Genomic DNA, 15,619 nt, shown 5'->3' with positions numbered 1-15,619 from the left:
ATACGAGTCTTCATGGAAGGAATAAATGAAGTGTCTATGTTCGCCCCTACAGGTGCCTACGTCCCAGAGGGTCTGATGACGTCCTGCTCCTGGGACTACATGACGTTCACCCCTTCTGTCCGCTCCTACACCATGCTGCTCTTTACCTTCGTCTTCTTCATCCCTCTCTCCATCATCATCTTCAGCTACTGCTGCATCTTCAGAGCCATCCGACACACGACGAGGTTGGCACACGCACACACAAGCGCTGTCAATGTTTAATCATGCTCCAGTCGTTTTACTCCTACGACATACACTGCACCGCTGAAAGTCACGGGTGTCCGACTGTGTGTGTGTTGATAATGATGTCTTGTTGAATAATGATGTGTCTGGGTTCTTCTATTGATTTCCAATGATCTTGTACTCGACCTGAACGCTAAGTCTGCCTGTGCTGGCTGCGCTGCCAATGTAGGGGATGAGGAAGTTGTGTGTGTGCACATCAGTTCAATTCATTTCTAAGAATACAATAAAATAGAGGAAAATGTTAAAAGCCAAAAAAAAAAGAAAAGAAAAAAGGTTTCATAACTATGGTGAGTGTGTCTGGTTCTGACAGAGCGATAACAAAGATCACCTGCGAGGGGACCAGAGACTCTGCAAAGAGGACCCATAAGATGAGGAGTGAGTGGAAAATGGCAAAGATCGCACTTATCGTCATCCTGCTTTTTGTCGTCTCTTGGGCCCCTTACTCCTGCGCTGCCCTCACTGCTTTCGCCGGGTAGGTGTGTATGTGTGTGTACTTTGTCAGCCACGGCTTAAAAGACATGTTTTACAGTCTAGTGACGTCAAAACATCTCTGTAAGGACTGAAAACTGGCTTTGCACTATATCTGTGGCAGCAGTTCAGGGTTAAATGTGTTTTAAAGCTGCCAGAGTGCATCTATCGCTCCATGTAAACCAGGCAGGGGTTGAAGAGGCAGGATTCTATGGATACAGGACTCTAGACAAACATTTACTTTGTGTTCAATCTTAAAATGCTTTGACGGATTATCAGCAGAAGCCTAAAGGGTCGGCAAGTTTATGTTGCACTGGCTGCCTGGAAGGTGGAAAATGAATCCTTATTCAGCCACATTTACAGCTACAGTTAGATCAGCAGTAAAGCCTGTATCCTCAGAGAGCTAGACCCCATTATAAAAAATATAGCAATGGTAGTAGTTCAGTAGTGTAGAGATGAATCCACAGAGAATTATCATCTCAGTAAATGTAAATATATCTCCTGTGGCTTATGGAGCTTCAAGCTAGTGTCAGCTAAATTTTTATCCATCTGGCCCCAGACTTGTTTTAGTTTACGCTCAACTCTCTCACAGTGTCGTTAAGTATAAAGCAGCTACAAAGTCAGATACTTTCCTTTGGGGAGTATAGAGACGATGAGTTGAGATGAGAGATGGATGAGTAAACAGGAAAGCAAAAAGTGCGCAATATTTTCTTTATGTGGTGATAATATGTGTGTTCATAACTTGTTTCTGCTGCCCCCAAGTGGACAAACAATCTTTCATTGCAGGTTTAAAATACATAATTTAACAGCAGCGTGTATTTCCAGACAGATTCAAGTGTCCAACCCAATGACTATATATATAGATGGACGACTCGTCTCCATCTGCTCTCATTGTACGGAAATTGCCCCCTGTGACAGGTGCTGCCATCTTGTGATGGTGACGTCATTTGGAGCCAGAGTCTGTGCAGTAGAGATCGGCGGGTGGAGCCACTGTAGCCACTTCCACTAACCAAAACACACACTTAACTTACCAAAAAAAACAGCAAAGATCCCGCACGTTGGCGTGTTTAACAGCAGAACAGCTTCTTTGAGTTGGTCTGAGGTTAACGTTCACAGATATTTAAACTTCAATGACTGTAGTGATTCTTTTAGTTACGTCTCCTCTCAATGTTACTCCTCCGCGCTGCTAATCCGGAACAGATCGGCTGCAGGAGCCGTATTTGTCAACAGAGCTGTCAATCATAATTTTTACAGCATCAAATAACTAATTAAAAATAAACCTGTCAGAAAAATGAACACTTGGACGTAAATCAGCATGATAAGAACTCACTATAATGACAGAAACCATGTTTGAGAAACATTTATTTGACGTGTATTTTGATTTTATAGTTTGACTCATGTACCATCTGTTAACATGGAGGAGGCGGGCTTTATGACCTTTACTGCAGCCAGTCAGCAGGGGGCGATAGAGAGGGTTTGGCTTCACTTTTAGGGAGCTGTCATGTCGTCCATCTTTTTATACAGTCTATGGTCCAACCACAGACCAAACAGTTGACAGCCATGTTTGTGGATTATTAAACAGTAAATGGAGGGAGATGGGGATCAAACCATCAACCTTCGGATTGAAAGACGACCGACTCTACCACTGAGCCACAGCCGGTTAGCACCACAGTTATAGTCCCATTAATTCCTAATATATTAAACAGATATTAATTACAGACTGTTGTACTACGAGCCGGGCACATGTACACAAATCTGACCTGAAGGTTCTTATGATTCAGTATTACTGATTCCTTCATGTGGAACTTAATTGATATGGTGCTTTTTGCTTATTGATTGAACGTTGCACCTACACCAGCAGCACAAGGTCGTTAACATGAATCCAACACTGACTGTGTGACTGCGTTCACACCTGCGTCTCTACATTCATCTTGTGCTGGGAAACACACCCACGTCTGCCCTTGTCACATGAACGTGTCTCATTTCCTTCTCTCGTTTTTCCCCCTCGTGCTAACATCTGCGGCTGCTTTGCTCCCGCCTCCTGTCTCCCTCAGGTACGCTGACCTGCTGACTCCATACATGAACTCAGTTCCTGCTGTGATCGCTAAATCATCTGCGATCTACAACCCCATCATATATGCCATAACGCACCCCAAGTACAGGTAAGAAGTGTTGAGTTGTGTTCTATGATACAATGAGGCACACAGTTGTTTTTACAGTCTAGTGTGATCGTGATGTAACAGTGAGAACTGTAGAAGAGAAGAGAAGTTTCATGTGTTGGTCCTCGGGCTGTGTCATGCTTTGACATATTTTTCTGTTCCATTGACTTTCTCCCTGAGTAAATACTGAATGTTATCTTGCTCTCAGACCGTGTCGAAGGCTCTTCCTCCACTTGTTGCTGACTGTTTTCTCTGCGTTGCCATGTTTCTATTTGTGTTTGTGTCGGCCCCTGCTCTATTAATGTCTTAAATTTAACATTCAACATAATCTGCCATCTGTATCATCTGATCAGCTGTTAATATAACTGAAAAACACATGCTCTGTAGTCAGTGTTGAATGTATCAGGCATTTTTGACAGTTTGGCATTAACATTAAATCAGTGATTTAGTTCCAAATACTGACACACAGAAGCCTTTTCTCTTCTAGAAGCTGCTCGCTGCAGTTTGTGCTCTTTATTATTATAACCATGTAATTAGACCGTATATATCCTGATCACAAGCAATACATCCTTCTTCTAGTGTTGCTATCGATAGATGTATTGCTTTTAGGATTCTTTTGTCTAAATATCTACAATAACATTTTTAATATTCCCAACAGAAGCCATATTTACATTCTTTCATTCATCTGTTAGATTGCAAAGTTGCTACAAAGCTTGTTTTGTCCGCTATTAACAATCTGAGAAACTACAAGAAGAAACAAGTTAGCCAAACGTTGACATGGATTTTAGGGACGGCGAGTGTTCTAGTTTCCGTTTGTACTACGCTTGTAGTCTGAGTAATATTGATCACGTATCAGCTGGCTGCAGCGTATGCAGGAGAAACAGGCAGAACGTGATGCGCCGTAATGACATCCCATCAGCGGCTATCTGACGATGATTTAGCTTCTTATTAATCTCTATAAACAGACATCTGCATGCTAACAGCTAACAATCCGTTCTAGAGCTAAAATTCAACCTGAGATAAATTCCCTTGAAGCTGTGTCACGAAAGCAGTTCAGCGTTCAGATTTCCCGACTTCCTCGAATGCATCAGAAATGATTGATCCGACCCCCGTTCAACAAACGAGCATTTTAAAAGTAGTTTTCTTCTCCTCTTGAGGACAGACCTGACAAAGCTTCATTTTGACTTTTTACTAATCTGCATCATGATGTTGAAATTTCAGCAAAGATAAGACCCGTTAATTAAAGTCAGTCAGAAGAAAAACGTCTCTTTTTGATGCAGCACGCGGGAAAGGAAGTCCTGACTGGAAGTCGTTTGTCACTAACCGCTGGCTACACACCCGTTGTCCCCACACAATATATCAGCGTCAGATTATAGCCGATGTTATCTGAGATTGGCCACGACATAGAAAGGAACATAATAAGGAGCGCTGGTTTAGCTCAGTTGGTAGAGCAGGCGCCCCGTGTACAGAAGCTACAGTCCTCGACGCACTGATCGCAGGCTCGACTCCCGGCCTGCTGATCGTTTGGTGCATGTCATCACCCACTCTCTGCTCCCCACATTTCCTGCCTATCTTCATCTGTCCGTTCCAATAAAGGCAGAAGCCAAGAAAAAATAATCCAAAAGATATAAATGGAATATAATTAAATTTTATTGAATAAAAATAAATAGAATACAATTTGATGTCCCTCTGGAGAAACTGGTCACATTTTGCAGTTTCATTCCAAATACCATAAACACACAACACATGTACAATATAGAGACATGAAATTCCACGCGGCATGTAATCACATTCTTCAGAAGGTGCATAAGCTACATAGTCTGCAGCACACATAGTTTCTACATGAGCAGACTCCTTCATGTAACAGCGACCTTTCCTCCTCTTAGAAACACAGCTTTTTGTAACATCGGCGCTGCAGTCACTGTCTTTAATGTGTTAATAGAATTTGATTGCCTTCTTTAAGAAATGTTAATTAAAAAATCGGTCCAATTCAGCTTGGCTCTACACTTTACTGTGATATAATTGAATGTTTTCCCTTAAGGATTGAAATATCATCTCTCTCTCTCTCTCTCTCTCTCAGGGCAGCGATCAGCAGATACATTCCTTATCTCGGAGTCTTACTGTGCATAACTGGCAGAGACCGCTTCAGCAGCAGCAGCTTCCAGTCCACCCGCCGGTCAACCCTCACCAGCCAATCAGAGAGCAAAGGCCCCAGCAAGCCCCGCAACTCCTCCCTGTCTGAGAGCGAATCAGTGAGTGTGTCTCATATCTCATATGGTATGTCTCTGTCTTACACTTCCTTCGATAAATACTCTGAATTACGCGTCGCTGATTGTCTCCTTGTTTTTGCCTCAGGCCCGCTTCTCGGACACGGAGGACGACGGCCCGTCTCGGACGCCTGTCAGTCGTCAGTTGTCCGCTGATGTCAAACAGGTGCGCCATTCCAGCCAGAGGTCAAAGGTGAGAGGTCACAGCACGGGAGAGTTCGAGAGAACGGCCCAGAACCTCACTGACCCGGGCATACGTCTCATCTCACACATCACAGTGAGTGTTGGTGCCTGGTGTATGTCAACAAAGTGTTACTTACTCTCTTTAATATGCAGTAGTGTGTCTTTAACTATGGATGAAAGTGATACTGCTGTTACTGTGTTGCTTCACGTGTCAGAGAGGTGTCGCCACACTGAGACCCGATGTCTTATACGGCTCAGTTGTAGCTTTCACTCCACATTTTGATGAGATGTTCTGCTTCAGTTTTGGCAGAATGTCAAAGCTGATCTTAATCTCCTCCAATGAGAAGTGATGTCATGTTGTTTCAGAGTCCTGTTAAAGTCCATAGACGCTATGTTTACGTTCGGTATTTCATGCCGAGTAACTTTATGAGGTCATGTCAGATGGAGTCCTCTTAAAATCCAGGCTCCACTCAGTTATGAGCAGGAGTCTTTAGATTAGGTCATGTCGCTTTGGTCCCCTGCCGCCGTGTGGTTTGGATTTGTGCTCCCAGTGTTTCTCTTGCCGTGTTTGCGTTGGACCCGGGTTGAGACTCTGGACTGCCTGTTTGAATCTTCGATGAGTCTGTGTTTACATTTTTTTAATTTCACGGAAATTACGGCTCCAGAACGAATACAGTAGCTCGCTGATTAACATGACTTTAAAGGCCACTGCAATCTCCTCGACAGGAATAACAATCGTAGTTAAAGTCAAAGTTAAAATTCAGAGCAGCAACAAAATACTCTGTGAAGTTAAAACATGTAACTGTGTACTTTGGAGGGTCTAAGCGTCAGTAGTTGCAAATGTTAGACGTTCAAAAGCTCAACAGCTTTAAATCGGGACTTAATTCAGATTTTTAAGCACTGGGATTTTGGACATTTGGCCATATTAACATTTTACATACAACTTCATTTCTAGTGTTAGTATCCATGGTGACAGCAGTCTTGTAATGTAAAGTTTGACCCAAATATTCTGAACCATTAAGTTTTCTTAGTAAAACTAGCAACATTATATTTGTTAATTACATTACTTGCATGCATCAGTGTTGCCAGATGTACGATAACTTCCGTATTTGTACGATCTTTTTGCCCTCTGTACAATATACGATCAATAATGCAATAATGTACGATCATTTTGCCCTTTCAGAGAAAACCACAATAACAGTTCAGCGATGCATCTGTCACTCATTGCATCTCTGCGCGAGCGCGGCTTGCAAGCAGCTTCCCCGAATGTGCGAGGATTTAGTGGATATGGTGCTTTTGTTTTGAAGGGTAATAACAGAAGGAATGATTGTGTGATGAGATCTAACTGACTCTGTTGTGTGAAACGTACAATTACCGTCTTGTTCAAAGGACGGGACCTCCGTGTTGTTACAGGGCATAGTTCTTCAGGGTGGTATTTTGACGCTTTCTTGTTTTGTTTTTTCGTATGTACGATAGTTTTTGGTAAATTACGATTGTTATTTTTAAAGCTGCAGCACGATGTTGCTGTATTTTCAGTCTGGCAACACTGGCATGCACAACTCATATTTCAACTAGCAAGTAGCTCTAATGGACTGTAAAGATTCTCAGTAATCCAGGTACTCACAATCATACAGCCAGATTATTACTCAGGATTTTGCCCTCTTCTGATGATGCATACAATAAATATAGGAAAAAACAAACAAAATATATATATATCTATATATATATGTGTATATATATGTATATATATATAAAATTGATTCTAAGATATCGAAGACCTTTCACCTTTAATCCAGACAGCCTCTTTACTTCTCACTTAGGGTTTTGTTTGATCTGAATCAGAACACATAAGATGTGTTATTTGAAACCTTCCTCAGACCTGATGTCGTATGGTCGCACAGCTTTGCTAACCCCCTCCCCCCAAAACCTTTCCATTGATGAATGAGGGGAGGATGTGTCTGTAACTTTCTGAAAACGATGATCCGTCATTTCTATGCACCTCACGCTGTGACGCTAGCTGTGCAGAGGTGAGAAGGGAGCCAGGCTTTTCTCTCCTGCTCTCCCTTTTCTCATTCTTCGCACAAAATTTTCTGTCACATTTCATGGAAAGTGCAACACAAAGACTGTCTGGAAATGTACGATTTTATTCCTACAGTCTGACTCTATCACATCTCCCTCTCTCTAAGGCAGCTAGCTGCTCACCAGGCCGTTAAAATCAGGAGTAAACCTTTTAATCTTAAAATGTGGACAAACAATGTTTCATACAGACGACCTCTTTTCCAGCTTGACCCGACCCTTGCTGCCCTGACATGGTTTTACCAGGCACTTCATCCCCACCTGGACAGACTGACTCTGACATGTCAGCCAGGTTTGACCTCTTTTTTTCAGAGGTTAAATGCCTTTGACTCTGCACCAATCAGTCAGGACTGACAAAGCCTTTTGGATGAGAGGTGAAACATCTTCAGGAGACAAAAAAAAGTCCAGAGTTGACCTTTTGACGCGGCAGGTCCAGAGATGTTTAACAGAGTTTAGCTTTAACTGAAGCGTTTAACTTGAATAAAACAAACATATCAGAGTTTAAGATGTTAAATTGTGATCTTGTTTGATCACTTTTGTGGTGCCCAGTTTGCCCGTCAAGTAAGTGGAGTTTTTGCCATGAAATTGGTGCTTATATTGGAAATCACCAATAGGAAAGATACAACACGCACACATATTGAGCCTTGGTAAAAACCCATCAGTCAGGCCAACGGACAGCACGCTCTATGTGGGGCATCGAATATGGAGCATTTCCGTTTTTCTGTAATCATCTTAGTTCACGGCAAAAACCCAAGCAATCCTCATGTACGCACAAATACAAACACACACACACAGAGACGCGCTGGCATGCAGGTCAGGTTCACTGAGGACTCCATTACAGAGGTTCCAAAGACTAATCCAATAATCTGGGTGTTTCAGACTTAATCCACGGTTTGCATGATGCGACTCCATGTTCCAAGCGCACTTGTAGGCAGGCGAAGACGGCTGATTGTCTAGAAGTCTCTGACGTCCATCTGCTTCACTCTCTGCACGGAGCAGACGATACAAACACTTTAACTTTGCTCTACAATCGCTGCTTACTACTTGTACACTTTGTGATTATTCTAAGGTTTACTTTGCTATATATTATTTTCCTGTCGTCATTTTAACCATTTTTTGTTGTCAAAATTAACCTGTTTTATTTTGTAACAATTTCTTCTATCGCTAAGTTACATCTGGGCTACTTTTAACGCCTAATACTCTTCAATTTAATGAAATAGTTTGACATTTTCGGTTAAATATGGTCATGATACATCTTGCAGAAAGTCAGATAATGGAGGAAGGCATCTGTTAGCTAAAATGAAGCTAAAGTCAGATGCTAATTAGCCTAGCTTAGCATTAAGTAACTGGCAACAAGTAAAAACAGCTTGCCTGGCTCTGTCCACAGGCCCTTTAAAAGTCACAAATATACAGGTTTATATATTGTTTCCAAAAGTTCTGTTGGAGGGCTTTTTGTGTCGGACTTTCTGACTTCCTGGAGTCTCTGTGTGCTGCCTTCACCTCACACTGATGACAAGACACCAGCGTTCAGGTATTGGTAGGAGGATTTTATTTCCTTTGGACTGAGCCAGAGTGTCTGTTTGCCCTAATCTCTGGAACTGATGCTAAGCTAACCAACTACAACATGGACCAGGATGGGAAATAAACATATTCCAAAAAATGTCAAACTATTCATTGAAGAATTTCAGAACACCATGGGTTTCAAGAAAACACGAAGATTTCATTTGCCCCAATTATTCAGTGCTAATGCTTATCCTGTCGCTATTGGCACATACTATTGTTACCAACGTAATCTTGGAACTAATGGCAGAAACAACTTGACATACTTTTCAAGATAAATGCTTCTTTATTTGAACAGTCTGTACTCAAATCCCAATTAGAAGTCGCTCTGTATTTCATAAGAATGTGACCCAGAGATTCAAATAGCACAAAAGATCTTTTGATTATGACGAACACTAAGTGGCTGTGTTTGTGTGCGTACTGTTCAGACTCTGACAGAGCCTGAAGACATCTCCATGTCGGACTTCAATCTACAGCCAACCAGTCATCTGCCAGCTACTGTAAGAGTCCATCAATAGTCCACTCTCGTTCTGTGCAGTCGATGTGGCATCTTGTTTTTGTTGTGGGTTTTTTATGCACCACTTTTTGTTGTTACCACTAACATGTTTATTCTTTGTCAGAAAAAAAAATAGTTTTAATGTAAATATGGCTGTAGTCTAGATTTCATTGTTGTCCAAAGACTAGCAGAAGTTCTTACCTTAATTACAGTCAACAGCCATTCACCGTATTCACATGGCGGCCATTTTCTGCTGGGGCGTTAGGGTTAGCCTCGTGCTCAGGCTGGGAAGCTAATATGTTGTTATAATGGTGTACTGTTGTATTAATTGACTACTTCTTGACTGATCAGCATATAAAAAGACAATGGAAAATGGAAATCAGGCTATATTTGAAGGTAAAAACGACATGTTCGATAACTCACTAGCTAACAACAGCTAACGTTAGCTTTCAACCAAATCCTAGCTTACAGCATACTATGTTGGCTAGGTAACTATCAAATCGTAATGTTAGCAGGTGGTTTAATTAGAGCCTGATGTACCTTCATATTTAATTAAAATAACATTTGATAACTCATTAGCTAATGATAGCTAAGTCACAACAGCTAACATTAGCATTCAACAATATCCTGGCAATGTGTCACTCGCAACATTATTGATTTTTAATAACTTTGTAAATATGTACTTAATAGGTCTTGGACAACAATGGAGTTTAGTGATTGTGTACACAAGTTGTGTTTTCATTTTGATGTAACAAACAACACTGAAAGGTTTTTGCCTTTGTCCAAAAAGAGTTCATGTATAGTAGTATATGTTGGTTTATGGTAATGAAATTCTGACGTAGCAAAACTCTTAACACATGAAAACATTTCCAAAGGAAGCCGCCATAAAAGCACAATAAATATTTTCCCAACAAAGAAAACATTTTGAAAACCTTTTCAGTTGACAACCTCTATTACTTCCTCTACTCTGTTTACTGTCGGATTAAAGTCGTAATTAAAATGAAGCTTGTATCGCCAACTTCTGCGACATTACCAAATTTGCTAAAAATGAACTTTTTTAACAATTGAATGGAAACACAACCACAGAAGTGTCAGTGCGCCAACACAAACATTTTCTGTGTATCCTGCCAACCCCTTTTAGTTATTTGTGTTTATGGGCTATTTAAAGGGGCATGACAGCCATTCTGCAACATTGTCCACTGATTCTACAACATTTAAAATAGCTGAAAATAACCGACTGTTTTAAAAGAAAGTGCTAAGAAATGCAAAATGGTTGGCATATCTCTTTAGTCCTTCCTCTTATTAGCCGTGCTTTCCATCCTGTCACATTACATTCATTCTGTGCTGTTCTTACATAAAAATTAATCAGACCTTGTGGAAAATCAAAAGCTTATTGAAGCTTTTACCTGTAATTGTCTGCTCATACTTTCATACTCAAAAACGTTTGTTTGTGTGCAGCAAAGTGATGTTGGTGTTATCTGTTGTGAAAGCTTTTCACTGTCCATACAAAAGAGTGCAGCAATGTAAAGATTGACAGGCTGTTCCCTTGAGACAATATTTATTGACTGATTGTTCTGCAGGATGAAAAAGAATAATCTACTTAAATACCCGAGCTTGAACTGGCGGCTCTTCATACTTTCAAACAATTATATTATTAAAATAGCTATTCCATATACAACAATCAGCCATAACATTATGACCACTGACAGGTAAAGTGAATGACATTGATTGTCTTGGTACAATGGTCCCTGTCATTAGGTGGGATATGTTACGCCTGGATCCCACAGGATCCGTGTCCGGTGCGTTCCGTCTGCGCCGCGGTTCTGGTCCGTCAGACTTCGCGAGCCCTCGCCCACAGGAAGTGTGTCTGATCCGCAGCGGATTCCCAAGCAGCTGGATTTGCGAGATCACAAGATCGCGCGAGAATTGCAAAATCACGCGATAACATCAATGTTAAACAGAGCAACACACAAACAGTTCAGTTTGCATCTTCGAGGTTGATTATCTGCTCATATGGAGATCTCCCGTGATTTTGTGCTTCTACCATGGCTGAAGACACCACTTTATTAAAAGTGTTCTTTTTTCAAGATTTCAGTGTGTTTTTGTGATGAAAACGGAACAAAACGGGAGTCTGTACCGGTCTGTACATGGTGTTTTATTCTGAAATGACCGGATGCTGTATGCTGTTTTTGTGTGTGACTTCCTGTTTGGAACGATCTGCTCTGTTCACCTTGATGCGTGCTTGAAGCGGCCACTGTCAAAAATAGACTAGGCGCTTATCTTTAGCGGAGCAGAGTGGAGAGACACTTTTGGGACGCGTGTTGTGGAATCACAAGCATTGACTTGAATGGGCGCAATCGACTCCGGAGGTCGCGGTGCACACGGAACACACCGGAGACGGATCCTGTGGAATTTGAGGTTGAGACAGCAAGTGAACATCTCGTCGTTGAAGTTGATGTGTTGAAAGCAGGAAAAATGGGCAAGCGCAAGGACGGGAGCGACTTTGACAAGGGTCAAATTGTGATTGCTAGACGACTGGGTCAGAGCATCTCCAAAACTGCTGCTTTTGTGGGGTGTTCCCGGTCAGTTCACCAAAAGTGGTCCAAGGAAGGACAACCAGTGAACTGGCGACAGGGTCATGGCTCATTGATGTGCGTGGGGAGCAAAGGCGGAAAGAAGAGCTCAAATTTAGGTCAGGTGTCGACAATTGTTTTGGAAACTGAACCTCAAATTATTAAAAAAATGCTGGTTCTGATAGAAAGGTGTCAGAACACAGTGCATCACAGTTTGTTGGATAGAGTGCAATGCTAACAATATGTTATGGCCGAAAGGTGTATATTTTCTGGGCTGGAAAAAAAGCCTTAACACCAAGATATTCAACTAAATTCACGGGTATAAGCAGGTCAGTCTTCAAGGATAATTTCAGTAAGTTATTTTAACTTGTGAATATTTCATACATATCAAACCAATTTATTTGAAGGTGCAGTCTTTATGCTAAGCTAGGCTAATTGGCACCTGACAAAAGCTTCGAAGTTAAAAGACAAATCCCACTCCCAGCAAGAATACATTTTAGTGTATTTCCCAATTTCTACAGTTTTAATTTAAGAATACATTTTCATAGAAATGTAAGAAAAACTACAAAAATAAGACGCAAGTTAAACAAGTTAAACAAGTAAAACAGAATCATCCTTAAAGTAGCTCCGGTAGAGTACTGTCCTCTTTATGTGCAGAGCTATCGATCTCAGGTCTTCAAGCATGTGGTACAGCCCCACTCCATCAAGGGCACTGTGAGAAAGCCATTCAGCAATCCAACCAATCAATGCCTTTGATCAGCTGTGACTGTTTCATGTCTTGAGCTGGCAGGTTAAGTGGAGGAGAGTCGTATTGATCCAAATCAGAGCAACCGTTGATAAGACTTAACTCTCTCCTTTAACCTCCACCTCTCTGAATATTTATTTTCAAACATGCAGCCACCTACACATGAGATGTGTCCAGTCTCAGCCACAGTAACTGAACATCTCTCTCTCCACCTACACAGATGGATAACGTGATGGAGGAGTTGGGGCCAAGGACTGTGTGTAAGACGTCATCTGTCATTGTCACCTCCATATCCAGCCCGTCCATTCTGCATAGTCCCCCAGGTTTTCATGGCAGCCTCAAATCAACCAAATCTTACAGCCCGGTTCCCAGGGATCCCCTTGACATAGCCAGGCTGGAGACAACAGCGCTACCATGAACAGTCGGACGAAGGAGTGTAATCGTGGGAGTGTGTGTGTTTGTGTGTGTGTTTCCCTCCATGGGACTTCCCTGTACTGGCATGCTGTTAGGTATTGAAACTCCAAACCAGAGCGTGCTCGTACAATATTATTTGCACAAAAAAGAGTGGGTGTGTGAGCGTGAATGCATCGTTAATATAATGTGTGTTTTTACTTTTTCTGTCACTTCACGGTGGTTGGAGATGGTTTACCTCGGAGCCGGACGCTACAAATTAGCCTTAAAAACAAAATGTGAAAAGTTCTTTCTCTAAGGTTGGGTATCGATTTGATTTTTACCTTTTTGGTTCCAATTCTTCTAACAACATTTAAAGTGGTAATCTCGAAGATCTTAGTTTCGTTCTCTTTGGCGTGTGACGTCCACGGTTGGCTCCGGTTGTAACTCTTGATTTTCCTCACTGACGGTCGCTTTTTCGACTGTTTGCCTTCATCTGAGCGTCGAGTTTGTCTCTTTTTCTTTGGATTTTCACTTATTTTTGAAGTTGTATCTGTAGTCATCGATCTTTTCTTTCTTTGTTCAGCCATAGTAGATTACTGTTTACTCGCAACACTTGCAGAGACTGTAAAAGCAGCCGCTTAGCTCCGCCTACCCTCTCTGACAGACCAACCACTGCTGGCTGATGGAAAACGCATCACTAACTGGGCGCCGCTTGGGATTTTTTTCGCCAAAGTCGCCACAGACACCTGGTCCGTAATTCTGCAAGTGCAAAGGCTTTCATCAGTGGGCCATAGGCGTAATCACCATTGTGTTACCTCATTCGGCGATAGATCGAGACTTAACAGACATTTATTTACATGAAAATCTTCGAGATTATTACTTTAAGTAGAAAAAACAAAAAATGTTTTGTCATAAATGCAGACGAGAACTTACCATGTGATCTGAACGGCTAATTGGCTCTCACTGATGTCACTCAATGTGTGCTTTGAACACAAGAGAACGTGCACTCCTACTGGAACACGTGTCTATGAAGAAGACAGTTCTGCAGGAATGTGGGGTAAGAACATGATATTTTTAAGTTCTGGAGTATTGCATTTGTGTGGGAAACTAAAGACATGTGCCTTAAACTAAAAGCTAGCTAGCTAACACTAACTAGCTAGTTACTGTAACATGCCCATGCTAACTCTAGCTAATTTTAGTTAAACCAAACATACAGATAAACACTCACTACCAAACACAGAAGCTCTGAAATAAACACCTGCGAAGCATTAAAATGCAACTTTTTGTTTGGTGAGTAAAATCTTGAGTAGTTACTAAATGTAACTTCAGTTCTATGAGTAAGAGCATAGCCCTCCAATGTACTGCAAAACGAGCAAACTCCATTGAGGCTCTGCCGAAAAAGTAATGTATTGAAAGCACTGCAAATATTGTTACTTTCTTGATACCTCGCACCAGCGTTATTTGCTTAAAACTACTGAAGAGGATATCACAAGGGGACAGGTCCATCAAAGTTTAACGATGACAGTGCAATGTGAGTTATTTGAGCCCATAAAACTATAATGAAGATGTAAAAACACTGTGTGTGTGTACAATTTAAGAAAATTAATTGCTTCCACTTAGCAGTATACATGTTGAAAAAAGAGGGGTTGTTGGCCACCTTCATTTCTGTTGTTGCTTTTGGGTGGAATCCTGTTGAACTGTTGACCCCCCAAAATTTAACTGCATCCGCCCGATATAAATGACAAAACATTTTCTGTTCGTTCTTGGTTTAAAGGTTAGAAATTGTGTTTTCAATCTTGCCGAACAGAAGTTGATTATTTGCTGTTAAACATGTTTGGTACGATACCGTTGGCTGATTATAACTACGACTGGGAACATAAAAAATGCTGTGATTATTTGCAGTGTTTATGAGCCATATTGCAAACACTAAATGCATTAATGCATATCTTACTTACCATGTAGATCCATACTTTGTCAAAAGTTAATTCCTGGACCATTTTTGCAGTGTAGAGTCGACCAACTTTTTAAATATGAAAGTTTCAAAATAATTCTCGATACCTGACCTGATACCTTTTTCTAATGTTTTCTTTTTCTATTATACTTATATTGTACACTGTCAGTGTGTGGGGATATACTATGTATACTGGTATTAAAGGTGCATTAAGCAGTGCTTTCTATTTAAAATTTAGAACGAATGACTCCTTTTGTCATTTATTGGTGTAAATGGACAGGTAGCATTACCAAGCCCCTCGAGAATCACCGCCAAACTTAGCAACTATCGATCGAAGCCCCTTTTGTAATTGTGTTTGTTCTCAAGTCTGAAACTGGTATCTGGTGAGGAAATTTAGAAATCACACATTAAGCAACTCATAAAGAAACAACATGAAGCCAGAGCTAAAAAGACAGTGGATATATAA

At 41.2% G+C, this 15,619-nt stretch overlaps 1 protein-coding gene across 1 annotated transcript in view; it reads left to right on the top strand.

Annotated features, from left to right (window-relative positions):
• Positions 1-13,260, top strand: part of LOC138593262 (melanopsin-A-like) — a 29,889-nt gene extending 16,629 nt beyond the window's left edge. Inside the window, exons 5-11 of the mRNA XM_069664191.1 lie at positions 53-224; positions 593-754; positions 2,805-2,912; positions 4,990-5,161; positions 5,265-5,453; positions 9,424-9,495; positions 13,030-13,260. Of these exons, the coding sequence (XP_069520292.1) occupies positions 53-224; positions 593-754; positions 2,805-2,912; positions 4,990-5,161; positions 5,265-5,453; positions 9,424-9,495; positions 13,030-13,227 (1,073 nt within the window). The 3' untranslated portion in view covers positions 13,228-13,260. The remainder of the gene's footprint in view (positions 1-52; positions 225-592; positions 755-2,804; positions 2,913-4,989; positions 5,162-5,264; positions 5,454-9,423; positions 9,496-13,029) is intronic.
• The last annotated feature ends 2,359 nt before the right edge of the window (positions 13,261-15,619 follow it).

Source organism: Semicossyphus pulcher, unplaced genomic scaffold (genome assembly GCF_022749685.1).
Source record: "Semicossyphus pulcher isolate SPU_LCO1_2020_fin unplaced genomic scaffold, fSemPul1.0.p SCAF_16, whole genome shotgun sequence".
Lineage (NCBI taxonomy): Eukaryota > Metazoa > Chordata > Actinopteri > Labriformes > Labridae > Semicossyphus > Semicossyphus pulcher.
This window is presented reverse-complemented; position numbering and strand designations above follow the sequence as displayed.